At 47.8% G+C, this 17,306-nt stretch overlaps 1 protein-coding gene across 1 annotated transcript in view; it reads left to right on the top strand.

Moving 5' to 3' along the window:
- gipc2 (GIPC PDZ domain containing family, member 2) overlaps positions 1 to 17,306 on the top strand; it is a 51,897-nt gene that overhangs the window by 29,631 nt on the left and 4,960 nt on the right. Inside the window, exons 2-3 of the mRNA XM_029706052.1 lie at positions 4,505 to 4,690; positions 16,729 to 16,909. Coding sequence (XP_029561912.1) covers positions 4,505 to 4,690; positions 16,729 to 16,909 — 367 coding nt within the window. The remainder of the gene's footprint in view (positions 1 to 4,504; positions 4,691 to 16,728; positions 16,910 to 17,306) is intronic.

Below are 17,306 nucleotides of genomic sequence, written 5' to 3'. Positions count from 1 at the left end.
CTAGTAATAGGGGTTGCAATAATTGCGGCGGATCATTTTAGAAAGAGAGGGTCCAGATTGTCTAGCCCGGCTGATTTGTAGGGGTCCAGATTTTCGGCTTGCAATCCTCCCACTTTTTCCTCCAAACAAAACGATCGTCATTATGGCCAAACAGTTCTATTTGTGTTTCATCAGACCAGAGGACATTTCTACAAAAAGTACGATCTTTGTCCCTATGTGCAGTTGCAAACCGTAGTCTGGCTTTTTTATGGCGGTTTTGGAGCAGTGGCTTCTTCCTTGCTTCCTTCAGGTTATGTTGATATAGGACTCGTTTTACTGTGGATATAGACACTTTTGTACCTGTTTCCTCCAGCATCTTCACAAGGTCCTTCGCTGTTGTTCTGGGATTGATTTTCACTTTTCACACCAAAGTACATTCATCTCTAGGAGACAGAACGCATCTCCTTCCTGAGCGGTATGACGGCTGCGTGGTCCCATGGTGTTTATACTTACGTACTATTGTTTGTACAGATGAACGTGGTACCTTCAGGCGTTTGGAAATTGTTCCCAAGGATGAACTAGACTTGTAGAGCTCTACAATTCTTTTTCTGAAGTCTTGGCTGATTTCTTTTGATTTTCCCATGATGTCAAGCAAAGAAGCACTGAGTTTGAAGGTAGGCCTTGAAATACATCCACAGGTACACCTCCAATTGACTCAAATGATGTCAATTAGCCTATCAGAAGCTTCTAAAGGCATGACATAATGTTCTGGAATTCCACTGGAATTGTGATACAGTGAATTATAAGTGAAATAATCTGTCTGTAAACAATTGTTGGAAAAATGACTTGTGTCATAGACAAAGTAGATGTCCTAACCGACTTGCCAAAACTATAGTTTGTAAACAAGAAATGTGTGGAGTGGTTGAAAAATGATTTTTAAAATGACTCCAACATAAGTGTATGTAAACTTCTGACTTAAAATGTAGATTATTAGAAAATAGAAAATTAAAGTAACAAATAATAAAAAGCAACTGTAAAATAACAAACGAGGCTATATACAGGGTATTACGGTACAGAGTCAATGTGGAGGCTATATACAGGGTATTACGGTACAGAGTCAATGTGGAGGCTATATACAGGGTATTACGGTACAGAGTCAATGTGGAGGCTATATACAGGGTGTTACGGTACAGAGTCAAAGTGGAGGCTATATACAGGGTATTACGGTACAGAGTCAATGTGGAGGCTATATACAGGGTATTACGGTACAGAGTCAATGTGGAGGCTATATACAGGGTGTTACGGTACAGAGTCAATGTGGAGGCTATATACAGGGTATTACGGTACAGAGCCAATGTGGAGGCTATATACAGGGTATTACGGTACAGAGTCAATGTGGAGGCTATATACAGGGTATTACGGTACAGAGTCAATGTGGAGGCTATATACAGGGTATTACGGTACAGAGTCAATGTGGAGGCTATATACAGGGTATTACGGTACAGAGTCAATGTGGAGGCTATATACAGGGTATTACGGTACAGAGTCAATGTGGAGGCTATATACAGGGTATTACGGTACAGAGTCAATGTGGAGGCTATATACAGGGTATTACGGTACAGAGTCAATGTGGAGGCTATATACAGGGTATTACGGTACAGAGTCAATGTGGAGGCTATATACAGTGTATTACGGTACAGAGTCATTGTGGAGGCTATATACAGGGTATTACGGTACAGAGTTAATGTGGAGGCTATATACAGGGTGTTACGGTACAGAGTCAATGTGGAGGCTGTATACAGGGTATTACGGTACAGAGTTAATGTGGAGGCTATATACAGGGTGTTACGGTACAGAGTCAATGTGGAGGCTATATACAGGGTGTTACGGTACAGAGTCAATGTGGAGGCTATATACAGGGTGTTACGGTACAGAGTCAATGTTGAGGCTATATACAGGGTGTTACGGTACAGAGTCAATGTGGAGCCTATATACAGGGGGTACCGGTACAGAGTCAATGTGGAGACTATATACAGGGGGTACCGGTACAGAGTCAATGTGGAGGCTATATACAGGGGGTACCGGTACAGAGTCAATGTGGAGACTATATACAGGGGGTACTGGTACAGAGTCAATGTGGAGGCTATATACAGGGGGTACCGGTACAGAGTCAATGTAGAGGCTATATACAGGGGGTACCGGTACACAGTCAATGTGGAGGCTATATACAGGGGGTACCGGTACAGAGTCAATGTGGAGGCTATATACAGGGGGTACCGGTACAGAGTCAATGTGGAGGCTATATACAGGGGGTACCGGTACACAGTCAATGTGCGGGGGCACCAGTTAGTCGAGGTAATTGAGGTGATATGTACATGTAGGTAGAGGTAAACTGACTATGCATAGATTATAAACAGAGAGTAGCAGCAGTGTAAAAGAGGGGTCTGGGTAACAAACAAATGCTTCTTACAAAAAGGAATCACGTTGATGTGTTCTCATAGAACTGAGATGTTTCATCAATATTTAATATACTGAACAAAAATATAAACGAAACATGTAAAGTGTTGGTCCCATGTTTCATGAGCTAAAATTAAAGTTCCCAGAAATTTTCCATACACACAAAAAGCTTATTTCTCTCAAATTTTGTGCACAAATGTCTTTATATCCCTGTTAGTGAGCATTTCTCCTTTGCCAAGATAATCCATCCACCTGACAGGTGTGGCATATCAAGAAGCTGATTAAACAGCATGATCATTACACAGGTGCACCTTGTGCTGGGGACAATAAAAGACCACTCTAAAATGTTTTGAGGGAGTGTGCAATTGGCATACTGACTGCAGGAATGTCCACCAGAACTATTGCCAGAAAATGTCATGTTAATTTCTCTACCATAAGCCGCCTCCAACATCATTTTAGAGAATTAACCACACCAGCCCAGGACCTCCACATCTGGCTTCTTCACCAGCGATATCGTCTGAAACCAGCCACCCGGACACCTGATGAAACTGTGGGTTTAGACAACCAAAGAATTTCTGCACAAACTGTCAGAAACTGTCTCAGTGAAGCTCATCTGCGTGTTCGTTGTCCTCATCAGGGTCTTGACCTTACTGCAGTTCGGCCTCAGTGGGCAAATGCTCACCTTCGATGGCCACTGGCAGGTTGGAGAAGCGTGCTCTTCACGGATGAATCCATGTTTCAACTTTACCGGCCAGATGGCAGACAGCGTGTATGGCGTCGTGTGGGTGAGCGGTTTGCTGATGTCAATGTTGTGAACAGAGTGCCCCATGGTGGCGGTGTGGTTACGGTAAGGAGAGGCGTAAACTACGGCAACGAACACAACTGCAGTTTATCAATGGCAAAGAGATACCGTGATGAGATCCTGAGGCCCATTGTTGTGCCATTCATCCGCCACCATCACCTCATGTTTCAGCATGATAATGCACGGCCCCATGTCGCAAGGACCTGTACACAATTCCTGGAAGCTGAAAATGTCCCAGTTCTTCCATGGCCTGCATACTCACCAGACATGTCACCCATTGAGCATGTTTGGGATGCTCTGGATCAACGAAAGCATGTTCTAGTTCCCGCCAATATCCAGCAACTTCTCACAGCCATTGAAGTGGAGTGGGACAACATACAGGCCACAATCAACAGCCTGATCAACTCTATGTGAAGGAGATGTGTCGCGCTGCATGAGACAAATGGTCACACCAGATACTGACTGGTTTTCTGATCCACGCCCCTAACTTTTTTTTTTAAGGGATCTGTGACCAACAGATACCTACATATCTGTATTCCCAGTTATGTGAAATCCAAAGATTAATTCATTTCTTTCAGTTGACAGATTTCTCTGTAAAATCTTTGAAATTGTTGCATGTTGCGTTTATATTTTTGTTCAGTGTATGTTGTGTTCTCATAGAACTGAGATGTTTCATCAGTATTTAATATGAAGTTTATCTCATCAAATCCGCTCAACATTAATGTCTCTCTGTCTCTCCCCAGATCCTGTTCATTAATCTGTCTGTCTGTCTGTCTGTCTGTCTGTCTGTCTGTCTGTCTGTCTGTCTGTCTGTCTGTCTGTCTGTCTGTCTGTCTGTCTGTCTGTCTGTCCCCAGATCCTTTTCATTAATATGTCTGTCTGTCTGTCTGTCTGTCTGTCTGTCTGTCTGTCTGTCTGTCTGTCTGTCTGTCTGTCCCCAGATCCTGTTCATTAATATGCCTGTCTGTCTGTCTATCTGTCCCCAGATCCTGTTCATTAATCTGTCTGTCTGTCTGTCTGTCTGTCTGTCTGTCTGTCTGTCTGTCCCCAGATCCTGTTCATTAATCTGTCTGTCTGTCTGTCTGTCCCCAGATCCTGTTCATTAATCTGTCTGTCTCGTCTGTCTCTCTGTCTGTCTGTCTGTCCCCAGATCCTGTTCATTAATATGCCTGTCTGTCTCTCCCCAGATCCTGTTCATTAATCTGTCTATCTGTCTGTCTCTCCCCAGATCCTGTTCATTAATATTGCCTTTCTGTCTGTCCCCAGATCCTGTTCTGTACGCTGAACACCCATAAGATCGACATGGAGAAGCTGCTCGGTGGTCAGATCGGCCTGGAGGACTTTATATTCGCCCACATTAAAGCCATGAAGAAAGAGGCGGAGGTGTTTAAATCAGAGGACGCCCTGGGACTCACCATCACAGATAACGGGGCTGGATACGCCTTCATCAAGGTATGTAGGAGTTCATCTGTTTATACGATCTATCGTCTACCAATAATCTATCAGTCAATCAATCGAATAGATTGAATCAATGAAATCAATCAATTTATTGAATTGTATCTCATATATATTATACAATGGTCGAATCATTAAAGGGCCAGTGCAGTCAAAAAACTTTAAAGATACAGGGCGAGACCCAGATACAGACACTGGAGGCAGTTGGTTCGAGTCTCTGATATTTATTATAAAATAAGGGGCAGGAAAGAGACAGGTTGTGGACAGGCAAAAGATCAGAACCAGGTCGGAATCCAGGAAGTACAGAGTGGCAGGCAGGCTCGAGGTCAAGGGAGGTTGAATGGTCAGGCAGGCGGGCTCAGTGTCAAGGCAGGTTGAATGGTCAGGCAGGCGGGCTCAGTGTCAGGGCAGGCTGAATGGTCAGGCAGGCGGGCTCAGTGTCAGGGCAGGCTGAATGGTCAGGCAGGCGGGCTCAGTGTCAGGGCAGGCTGAATGGTCAGGCAGGCTGAATGGTCAGGCAGGCGGGCTCAGTGTCAGGGCAGGCTGAATGGTCAGGCAGGCGGGGTCAGTGTCAGGTCAGGCTGAATGGTCAGGCAGGCGGGCTCAGTGTCAGGTCAGGCTGAATGGTCAGGCAGGCGGGCTCAGTGTCAGAACAGGCAGGCGGGCTCAGTGTCAGGGCAGGCTGAATGGTCAGGCAGGCGGGCTCAGTGTCAGGGCAGGCTGAATGGTCAGGCAGGCGGGGTCAGTGTCAGGTCAGGCAGGTGGGCTCAGTGTCAGGGCAGGCTAAATGGTCAGGCAGGCGGGCTCAGTGTCAGGACAAGACGAACTGGCAACAAATAAACAGAGAACACAGGACTAAATACCCTGGGAATAATGGGGAAAACGGGTGACCGTGAGTGGAGACTATCACAAAGACAGGTGAAACAGATCAGGGCGTGACAAAAACATGATTTTCCTGTATTTTATATACTGTATATTTCCACACTATGAGGTTGGAATAATACTGGGAAATTGTCCCACTCAGAACCTCTCTACCAATAACAGCTAGGTTCCCTCCCCACTCAGAACCTCTCTACCAATAACAGCTAGGTTCCCTCCCCACTCAGAACCTCTCTGCCAATAACAGCTAGGTTCCCTCCCCTCTCAGAACCTCTCTACCAATAACAGCTGGGTTCCCTCCCCACTCAGAACCTCTCTACCAATAACAGCTAGGTTCCCTCCCCACTCAGACCCTCTCTACCAATAACAGCTAGGTTCCCTCCCCACTCAGAACATCTCTACCAATAACAGCTAGGTTCCCTCCCCACTCAGACCCTCTCTACCAATAACAGCTAGGTTCCCTCCCCACTCAGACCCTCTCTACCAATAACAGCTAGGTTCCCTCCCCACTCAGACCCTCTCTGCCAATAACAGCTAGGTTCCCTCCCCACTCAGACCCTCTCTACCAATAACAGCTAGGTTCCCTCCCCACTCAGAACATCTCTACCAATAACAGCTAGGTTCCCTCCCCACTCAGACCCTCTCTACCAATAACAGCTAGGTTCCCTCCCCCACTCAGACCCTCTCTACCAATAACAGCTAGGTTCCCTCCCCACTCAGACCCTCTCTACCAATAACAGCTAGGTTCCCTCCCCACTCAGAACATCTCTACCAATAACAGCTAGGTTCCCTCCCCACTCAGACCCTCTCTACCAATAACAGCTAGGTTCCCTCCCCACTCAGAACCTCTCTACCAATAACAGCTAGGTTCCCTCCCCACTCAGACCCTCTCTACCAATAACAGCTAGGTTCCCTCCCCCACTCAGACCCTCTCTACCAATAACAGCTAGGTTCCCTCCCCCACTCAGACCCTCTCTACCAATAACAGCTAGGTTCCCTCCCCACTCAGACCCTCTCTACCAATAACAGCTAGGTTCCCTCCCCCACTCAGACCCTCTCTACCAATAACAGCTAGGTTCCCTCCCCACTCAGACCCTCTCTACCAATAACAGCTAGGTTCCCTTCCCCACTCAGACCCTCTCTACCAATAACAGCTAGGTTCCCTCCCCACTCAGACCCTCTCTACCAATAACAGCTAGGTTCCCTCCCCCACTCAGACCCTCTCTACCAATAACAGCTGGGTTCCCTCCCCACTCAGACCCTCTCTACCAATAACAGCTAGTTTCCCCTCCCCACTCAGACCCTCTCTACCAATAACAGCTGGGTTCCCTCCCCACTCAGACCCTCTCTACCAATAACAGCTGGGTTCCCTCCCCACTCAGACCCTCTCTACCAATAACAGCTAGGTTCCCTCCCCCACTCAGACCCTCTCTACCAATAACAGCTAGGTTCCCTCCCCACTCAGACCCTCTCTACCAATAACAGCTAGGTTCCCTCCCCACTCAGACCCTCTCTACCAATAACAGCTAGGTTCCCTCCCCACTCAGAACATCTCTACCAATAACAGCTAGGTTCCCTCCCCACTCAGACCCTCTCTACCAATAACAGCTATGTTCCCTCCCCCACTCAGACCCTCTCTACCAATAACAGCTAGGTTCCCTCCCCCACTCAGACCCTCTCTACCAATAACAGCTAGGTTCCCTCCCCACTCAGAACATCTCTACCAATAACAGCTAGGTTCCCTCCCCACTCAGACCCTCTCTACCAATAACAGCTAGGTTCCCTCCCCCACTCAGACCCTCTCTACCAATAACAGCTAGGTTCCCTCCCCACTCAGAACATCTCTACCAATAACAGCTAGGTTCCCTCCCCACTCAGACCCTCTCTACCAATAACAGCTAGGTTCCCTCCCCACTCAGACCCTCTCTACCAATAACAGCTAGGTTCCCTCCCCACTCAGAACATCTCTACCAATAACAGCTAGGTTCCCTCCCCACTCAGAACATCTCTACCAATAACAGCTAGGTTCCCTCCCCACTCAGACCCTCTCTACCAATAACAGCTAGGTTCCCTCCCCACTCAGAACCTCTCTACCAATAACAGCTAGGTTCCCTCCCCACTCAGACCCTCTCTACCAATAACAGCTAGGTTCCATCCCCACTCAGAACCTCTCTACCAATAACAGCTAGGTTCCCTCCCCACTCAGACCCTCTCTACCAATAACAGCTAGGTTCCCTCCCCCACTCAGACCCTCTCTACCAATAACAGCTAGGTTCCCTCCCCACTCAGACCCTCTCTACCAATAACAGCTGGGTTCCCTCCCCACTCAGACCCTCTCTACCAATAACAGCTGGGTTCCCTCCCCCACTCAGAACCTCTCTACCAGGACAGATCAGACAGACACCCCACATCAGACAGACACCCCACATCAGACAGACACCCCACATCAGACAGACACCCTAGATCAGACAGACACCCCAGATCAGACAGACACCCCAGGGGACACAAACCTGCTTAGGGACAATGGCTGAGTCCCAAATGACACCCTATTCCCTATGTAGGGCACTACATTAGACCAGGGCTATTCCCTATGTAGGGACCTACATTAGACCAGGGCTATTCCTTATAATGGGGCCTTACATTTGACCAGGGCTATTCCCTATGTAGGGCACTACATTAGACCAGGGCTATTCCCTATGTAGGGCCCTACATTTGACCAGGGCTATTCCCTATGTAGGGCACTACATTAGACCAGGGCTATTCCCTATGTAGGGCATTACATTTGACCAGGGCTATTCCCTATGTAGGGCCCTACATTTGACCAGGGCTATTCCCTATGTAGGGCCCTACATTTGACCAGGGCTATTCCCTATGTAGGGCACTACATTAGACCAGGGCTATTCCCTATGTAGGGCCCTACATAGACCAGGGCTATTCCCTATGTAGGGCCCTACATTTGACCAGGGCTATTCCCTATGTAGGGCCCTACATTTGACCAGGGCTATTCCCTATGTAGGGCCCTACATTAGACCAGGGCTATTCCCTATGTAGGGCCCTACATTTGACCAGGGCTATTCCCTATGTAGGGCCCTACATTTGACCAGGGCTATTCCCTATGTAGGGCCCTACATTTGACCAGGGCTATTCCCTATGTAGGGCCCTACATTTGACCAGGGCTATTCCCTATGTAGGGCCCTACATTAGACCAGGGCTATTCCCTATGTAGGGCATTACATTTGACCAGGGCTATTCCCTATGTAGGGCCCTACATTAGACCAGGGCTATTCCCTATGTAGGGCACTACATTTCACCAGGGCTAGTCCCTATGTAGGGCCCTACATTTGACCAGGGCTATTCCCTATGTAGGGCCCTACATTTGACCAGGGCTATTCCCTATGTAGGGCCCTACATTTGACCAGGGCTATTCCCTATGTAGGGCCCTACATTTGACCAGGGCTATTCCCTATGTAGGGCACTACATTTGACCAGGGCTATTCCCTATGTAGGGCATTACATTTGACCAGGGCCCATAGTAATAGTGGATATTGTGAAGTGGTATGCAGGGAGCTGGTCGATGATGAGGGTTTAGTGAGTGTGAAACTCCCTCTCACAATTCAACGGCTCAGACACCAGACGTAAGTGGCAGGGTCTACAGACAATCATGGATTATAAAAAGAAAACCAGCCCCGTCGCGGACACTGACATCTTGCTCCCGGACAAGCTAAACACCTTCTTCTCCCACTTTGAGGATAACACAGTGCCACCGACGCGGCCCGCTACCAAAGGACTGTGGGCTCTCGTTCTCCGTGGCCGACGTGATCAAGACATTTAAACGTGTTAACCCTCGCAAGGCTGGCGGCCCAGACGGCATCCCTAGCCGCGTCCTCAGAGCATGCGCAGACCAGCTGGCTGGAGTGTTAACGGAGATATTCAATCTCTCTCTATCCCAGTCTGCTGTCCCCACTCGCTTCAAGATGTCCACCATTGTTCCTCTACCCAAGAAAGCAAAGATAACTGAACTTAATGACTATCGCCCCGTAGCACTCACTTCTGTCATCATGAAGTGCTTTGAGAGACTAGTCAAGGATCATATCACCTCCACCTTACCTGTCACCCTAGACCCACTTCAGTTTGCTTACCGCCCCAATAGGTCCACTGACGATGCAATCGTCATCACACTGAACACTGCCCTATCCCATCTGGACAAGAGGAATACCTATGTAAGAATGCTGTTCGTTGACTATAGCTCAGCATTCAACACCATAGTACCCTCCACAAGCTCATCATCAAGCTGGAGGCCCTGGGTCTGAACCCCACCCTGTGCAACTGAGTCCTGGACTTCCTGATGGGCCGCCCCCCCAGGTGGTGAAGGTAGGAAACAACATCTCCACTTCGCTGATCCTCAACACTGGGGCCCCACAAGGGTGCGTGCACAGCCCTCTCCTGTACTCCCTGTTCACCCATGACTGTGTGGCCATGCACGCCTCCAACTCAATCATCAAGTTTGCAGACGACACAACAGTGGTGGGCCTGATTACCAACAATGACGAGACGGCCTACAGGGAGGAGGTGAGGGCCCTTGCGGACTGGTGCCAAGAAAACAACCTCTCACTCAACATCAACAAAATGAAGGAGCTGATCGTGGACTTCAGGAAACAGCAGAGGGAGCAGCCTCCTATCTACATTGACGGGACAGTAGTGGAGAGGGTAGTAAGTTTTAAGTTCCCTCGGCGTACACATCACGGACAAACTGAAATTGTCCACCCACACAGACAGCGTGGTGAAGTAGGCGCAACAGCGCCTCTTCAACCTCAGAAGACTGAAGAAATTTGGCTTGGACCCTTAAGACCCTCACAAACTTTTACAGATGCATCATCGAGAGCATCCTGACGTGCTGTATCACCGTCTGGTACGGAAACTGCACCGCTTGCAAACCACAGGGCCCTCCAGAGGGTGGTGAGGTCTGCCCAACGCATCACTGGGGACAAACTGCCTACAATCCAGGACACCTACACCACCCGATGTCACAGGAAGGACAAAAAGATCATCAAGGACAACAACCACCCGAGCCACTGCCTGTTCACCCCGCTGTCATCCAGAAGGAGAGGTCAGTGCAGGTGCATCAAAGCTGGTACCGAGATACTGAAAAACAGCTTCTATCTCAAGGCCATCAGACTGCTAAACAGCCATCACTAGCCGGCTTCCACCTGGTTACCCAACCCTACACCTTAGAGGCTGCTGTCCTCTATACATAGACAAGGAATCACTGGCCACTTTAATAATGTTTACATACTGCTTTACTCATCTCATATGTATATACTGTATTCTATTCTACTGTATTTTAGTCAACGCCACTCCAACATTGCTCATCCTAATATTAATATATTTCTTAATTCCATTCAGTAGAATCAGCCTGTATTAGATGGATAATTCATATTCACACAACAACCAAAACCCATCCAGCACATAACAGATGCTCCTAAAATTAGGAGATAAATCTGCATTGCAAATATCTGTTCTTTATTTAAACTCTCTGAAGCCTCTAATTATCAAAGAGAAGCCTTTCAACTTCTCCTTTATAGGACGTTTCTTGTAGCCAATTTTTTTTACTCATCTTTTTTTCGGGATCACCTGTAAAAGATAAACCACACAACGCACTGTAGCATCATTCATTTATTGTAACTGATTGTAGTTTGAACTTAAAACATATTTAAGAAGTCGTTTTTGTCTGAAATTAAAGAAGGCAAAAAGTTGTGATTGTAACTGACAATTAACCTGTAAATCTATGTCGTTTGTTTGAATTGTTTACGTGTTCGTTATGCGGGAGAAATGATAAGACAAGCGGAACTACGTGGATGAGAACTGTTGTAACGGGGATCATTATCGTAGTAACACACCTTTTGGAGTGAAGGACAAACTGCTCTGTGTTAGTTTAGTTTTCATGTCTTCGGGTGTAGTTCGTAATTAAGGGTGTAGTGTGTATGTTAGGATGGTAACGTTATAATAATGTAGTGTGTATGTTAGGATGGTAACGTTATAATAATGTAGTGTGTATGTTAGGATGGTAACGTTATAATAATGTAGTGTGTATGTTAGGATGGTAACGTTATAATAATGTAGTGTGTATGTTAGGATGGTAACGTTATAATAATGTAGTGTGTATGTTAGGATGGTAACGTTATAATAATGTAGTGTGTATGTTAGGATGGTAACGTTATAATAATGTAGTGTGTATGTTAGGATGGTAACGTTATAATAATGTAGTGTGTATGTTAGGATGGTAACGTTATAATAATGTAGTGTGTATGTTAGGATGGTAACGTTATAATAATGTAGTGTGTATGTTAGGATGGTAACGTTATAATAATGTAGTGTGTATGTTAGGATGGTAACGTTATAATAATGTAGTGTGTATGTTAGGATGGTAACGTTATAATAATGTAGTGTGTATGTTAGGATGGTAACGTTATAATAATGTAGTGTGTATGTTAGGATGGTAACGTTATAATAATGTAGTGTGTATGTTAGGATGGTAACGTTATAATAATGTAGTATAATAATTAAGGATGAAGTGTGTATGTTAGGATGGTAACGTTATAATAATTAAGGATGAAGTGTGTATGTTAGGATGGTAACGTTATAATAATGTAGGGTGTAGTGTGTATGTTAGGATGGTAACGTTATAATAATTAAGGATGAAGTGTGAATTCATGCCAGGAATAAATAGTGTGAAGTTTGATTTCCTCCCTTCTGTAATAAGCAGCCAATCAGGTATTTTTTCCTTTATTCATGTGTTTAATCTGATACTTTTATAGCTCCAGCTAAACTGTGTATGTATGTAAGCACTTCAGAGTTATACCAAGCTAATAAATCACTCGTAAGACAAGAAGGTTGTAAGAGTGTGCTTAAACTGTATTTTCATTTACTTTATAGTTCTCACTGAAGGTGATAATTTTGACTAAAACTACAGAATAAAGCCACCAGTTAAAATCAAGGAACGGTTGTTAGGATGGTTATGGAGGGAGCTACAGGGAGGATAATGTTAACATTTAGCTTTTTCTCTCTCCATCTCTCTCTCTCTCCCCCTCTCTTCCTCTGTCTCTCCCTCTCCATCTCTCTCTCTCTCTCCCCCTCTCTTCCTCTGTCTCTCTCTCTCTCTCCCTCTCTGTGTCTCTCTCTGTCTCTCTCTATCTCTGTGTCTCTCTCCCTCTCTCTCTCTCTCTCTGTCTCTCTCTGTCTCTCTCTGTCTCTCTCTCTGTCTCTCTCTCTCTGTCTCTCTCTGTCTCCCTCTCTCTCTCTGTCTGTCTGTCTCTCTCTCTCTCTCTGATTCTCTCTGATTCTCTCTCTCTGATTCTCTCTCTCTCTCTGATTCTCTCTCTCTCTGATTTTCTCTCTCTCTGTGTCTCTGTCTCTCTGTCTCTCCCTCTCCATCTCTCTCTCTCTCCCCCTCTCCCTCTCTTCCACTGTCTCTCCCTCTCCATATCTTCCTCTGTCTCTCTCTCCATCTCTCTTTATCCCTCTGTCTCGCTCTCTTTCTCTATCTATCTCCTCTCTCTCAATTCAATAGATTTTATTGACATGGCAAGTTAAATTACTTACATTGTCAAAGTATACATTTAACAAAAATGGTGGGACCAACAGCAATAATAATAGTAGTCGTGGAAATGGGATTACCATGACAACAATATTAATGAGAATGATCATACATTAAATCAATAGTAGTAGACCAGTGTCAACATGACTGAGAAGACACATGACGTGGTATGAAAGACAACGCAAACAAAAAAACATGACATTGCACTTTTCAGTGGCTGTCCCTCAGGTTGTGGCAGGAGGACATATACAGTGGGGGAAAAAAGTATTTGATCCCCTGCTGATTTTGTATGTTTGCCCACTGACAAAGAAAGGATCAGTCTGTAATGGTAGGTTTATTTGAACAGTGAGAGACAGAATAACAACAAAAATATCCAGAAAAACGCATGTCAGAAATGGTATAAATTGATTTGCATCCAGAATGTCCTCTCTGGGCAGACAGGTTGGTCTGGGACGACCGGTCTCTATAGCCAGACTGTCCTCTCTGGGCAGCCAGGTTTGTCTGTGATGACCGGTCTCTATAGCCAGACTGTCCTCTCTGGGCAGCCAGACTGTCCTCTCTGGGCAGCCAGACTGTCCTCTCTGGGCAGCCAGGTTTGTCTGTGACGACTGGTCTTTATAGCCAGACTGTCCTCTCTGGACAGCCAGACTGTCCTCTCTGGGCAGCCAGACTGTCCTCTCTGGGCAGCCAGACTGTCCTCTCTGGGCAGCCAGGTTTGTCTGTGACGACCAGTCTCTATAGCCAGACTGTCCTCTCTGGGCAGCCAGACTGTCCTCTCTGGGCAGCCAGACTGTCCTCTCTGGGCAGCCAGACTGTCCTCTCTGGGCAGCCAGACTGTCCTCTCTGGGCAGCCAGACTGTCCTCTCTGGGCAGCCAGGTTTGTCTGTGATGACCGGTCTGTATAGCCAGACTGTCCTCTCTGGGCAGCCAGACTGTCCTCTCTGGGCAGCCAGGTTTGTCTGTGACGACTGGTCTTTATAGCCAGACTGTCCTCTCTGGACAGCCAGACTGTCTTCTCTGGGCAGCCAGACTGTCCTCTCTGGGCAGCCAGACTGTCCTCTCTGGGCAGCCAGGTTTGTCTGTGATGACCAGTCTCTATAGCCAGACTGTCCTCTCTGGACAGCCAGACTGTCCTCTCTGGACAGCCAGACTGTCCTCTCTGGACAGCCAGACTGTCCTCTCTGGGCAGCCAGACTGTCCTCTCTGGGCAGCCAGACTGTCCTCTCTGGGCAGCCAGGTTTGTCTGTGACGACTGGTCTCTATAGCCAGACTGTCCTCTCTGAGCAGCCAGGTTGGTCTGTGACGACTGGTCTTTACAGCCAGACTGTCCTCTCTGAGCAGCCAGGTTTGTCTGTGACGACCAGTCTCTATAGCCAGACTGTCCTCTCTGGGCAGCCAGGTTTGTCTGTGACGACCGGTCTCTATAGCCAGACTGTCCTCTCTGAGCAGCCAGGTTGGTCTGTGACGACTGGTCTTTATAGCCAGACTGTCCTCTCTGAGCAGCCAGGTTTGTCTGTGATGACCAGTCTCTATAGCCAGACTGTCCTCTCTGGGCAGCCAGGTTTGTCTGTGATGACCGGTCTTTATAGCCAGGCTGTCCTCTCTGGGCAGACAGGTTGGTCTGGGACGACCGGTCTCTATAGCCAGACTGTCCTCTCTGGGCAGCCAGGTTTGTCTGTGACGACCAGTCTCTATAGCCAGACTGTCCTCTCTGGGCAGCCAGACTTTCCTCTCTGGGCAGCCAGACTGTCTTCTCTGGGCAGCCAGGTTTGTCTGTGATGACCGGTCTCTATAGCCAGACTGTCCTCTCTGGGCAGCCAGACTGTCCTCTCTGGGCAGCCAGGTTTGTCTGTGATGACCGGTCTCTATAGCCAGACTGTCCTCTCTGGGCAGCCAGACTGTCCTCTCTGGGCAGCCAGACTGTCCTCTCTGGGCAGCCAGGTTTGTCTGTGATGACCGGTCTCTATAGCCAGACTGTCCTCTCTGGGCAGCCAGACTGTCCTCTCTGGGCAGCCAGACTGTCCTCTCTGGGCAGCCAGACTGTCCTCTCTGGGCAGCCAGGTTTGTCTGTGACGACTGGTCTTTATAGCCAGACTGTCCTCTCTGGACAGCCAGACTGTCCTCTCTGGACAGCCAGACTGTCCTCTCTGGGCAGCCAGACTGTCCTCTCTGGGCAGCCAGGTTTGTCTGTGACGACCAGTCTCTATAGCCAGACTGTCCTCTCTGGGCAGCCAGACTGTCCTCTCTGGGCAGCCAGGTTTGTCTGTGATGACCGGTCTCTATAGCCAGACTGTCCTCTCTGGGCAGCCAGACTGTCCTCTCTGGGCAGCCAGACTGTCCTCTCTGGGCAGCCAGGTTTGTCTGTGACGACTGGTCTTTATAGCCAGACTGTCCTCTCTGGACAGCCAGACTGTCTTCTCTGGGCAGCCAGACTGTCCTCTCTGGGCAGCCAGACTGTCCTCTCTGGGCAGCCAGGTTTGTCTGTGATGACCAGTCTCTATAGCCAGACTGTCCTCTCTGGACAGCCAGACTGTCCTCTCTGGGCAGCCAGGTTTGTCTGTGACGACCGGTCTCTATAGCCAGACTGTCCTCTCTGGGCAGCCAGGTTTGTCTGTGACGACCGGTCTCTATAGCCAGACTGTCCTCTCTGGACAGCCAGACTGTCCTCTCTGGGCAGCCAGACTGTCCTCTCTGGGCAGCCAGGTTTGTCTGTGACGACCAGTCTCTATAGCCAGACTGTCCTCTCTGGGCAGCCAGACTGTCCTCTCTGGGCAGCCAGGTTTGTCTGTGACGACCGGTCTCTATAGCCAGACTGTCCTCTCTGGGCAGCCAGGTTTGTCTGTGACGACCGGTCTCTATAGCCAGACTGTCCTCTCTGAGCAGCCAGGTTGGTCTGTGACGACTGGTCTTTATAGCCAGACTGTCCTCTCTGGGCAGCCAGGTTGGTCTGTGACGACCGGTCTCTATAGCCAGACTGTCCTCTCTGGGCAGCCAGGTTTGTCTGTGATGACCGGTCTTTATAGCCAGACTGTGCTCACTGAGTCTGTACCTAGTCAGTGTTTTCCTGAACAGATAATCAGTCTGCCACCATGTACTGTCTGTTTAGAGATAAATAGCATTGAAGTTTACTTAGGTTTTTTGTGGTGTCTTTCCAATAGATTTATATATTTTTATTTTTGCTTTGTGATGATTTGGTTGGGCCAGATGTTCTGAGTGCTGTCCTGAGGCTCTATGGGGTTGGTTTGGGTTAGTGAACTGAGCCTCAGAACCAGCTGCTGAGGGGGACTCTTCTCTTGTTTCATCTCTTGACATTGAAGGGCTGTGTGATAAAATGTCTTAGGGTCACTTGTTTTTAGATGTCTCTCTCTCTCTCTCTCTCTCTCTCTCTGTCTCTCTCTCTCTCTCTCTCTCTCTCTGTCTCTCTCTCTCTCTCTCTCTCTCTCTCTCTCTCTCTCTCTCTGTCTCTCTCTCTCTCTCTCTCTCTCTCTCTCTCTCTCTCTCTGTCTCTCTGTCTCTTTCTCTCTCTGTCTCTCTCTCTCTCTCTCCCCCGGTTCCCCAACAGCGTATCAAGGAGGGCAGTGTGGCGGACAAGGTGAAGGTGATCTCTGTCGGAGACCACATAGAATGCATCAACGGGAAGAACATTGTGGGATCACGTCACTACGAGGTGGCTCGCATGCTGAAGGAACTGCCCAAGCAGCAGAAGTTCACCCTCAAACTGGTGGAGCCCATGAAGGCCTTCGGTGAGTGGACAGCTGGGGACTAGTGTAGGATTTAACATTTTGTAGAGACCAAGGTCTTCTGTGAAGGTGTGGGACAAGGGCAGAGGTCTCCAACTCTGTAGGGAAGCTGTAGGGTGTGCAGGCCCAGCACTAACACAACTAATTGTAGTCCAGACTACCTGTAGTTATCACAGAGAGCTTGATGTGATTGTAGTCCAGACTACCTGTAGTTATCACCCAGAGCTTGATGTGATTGTAGTCCAGACTACCTGTAGTTATCACCCAGAGCTTGATGTGATTGTAGTCCAGACTACCTGTAGTTATTACACAGAGCTTGATGTGATTGTAGTCCAGACTACCTGTAGTTATTACACAGAGCTTGATGTGATTGTAGTCCAGACTACCTGTAGTTATCACC

The sequence above is a fragment of the Salmo trutta genome, chromosome 21 (assembly GCF_901001165.1).
Source record: "Salmo trutta chromosome 21, fSalTru1.1, whole genome shotgun sequence".
Classification (NCBI taxonomy): domain Eukaryota; kingdom Metazoa; phylum Chordata; class Actinopteri; order Salmoniformes; family Salmonidae; genus Salmo; species Salmo trutta.
This window is presented reverse-complemented; position numbering and strand designations above follow the sequence as displayed.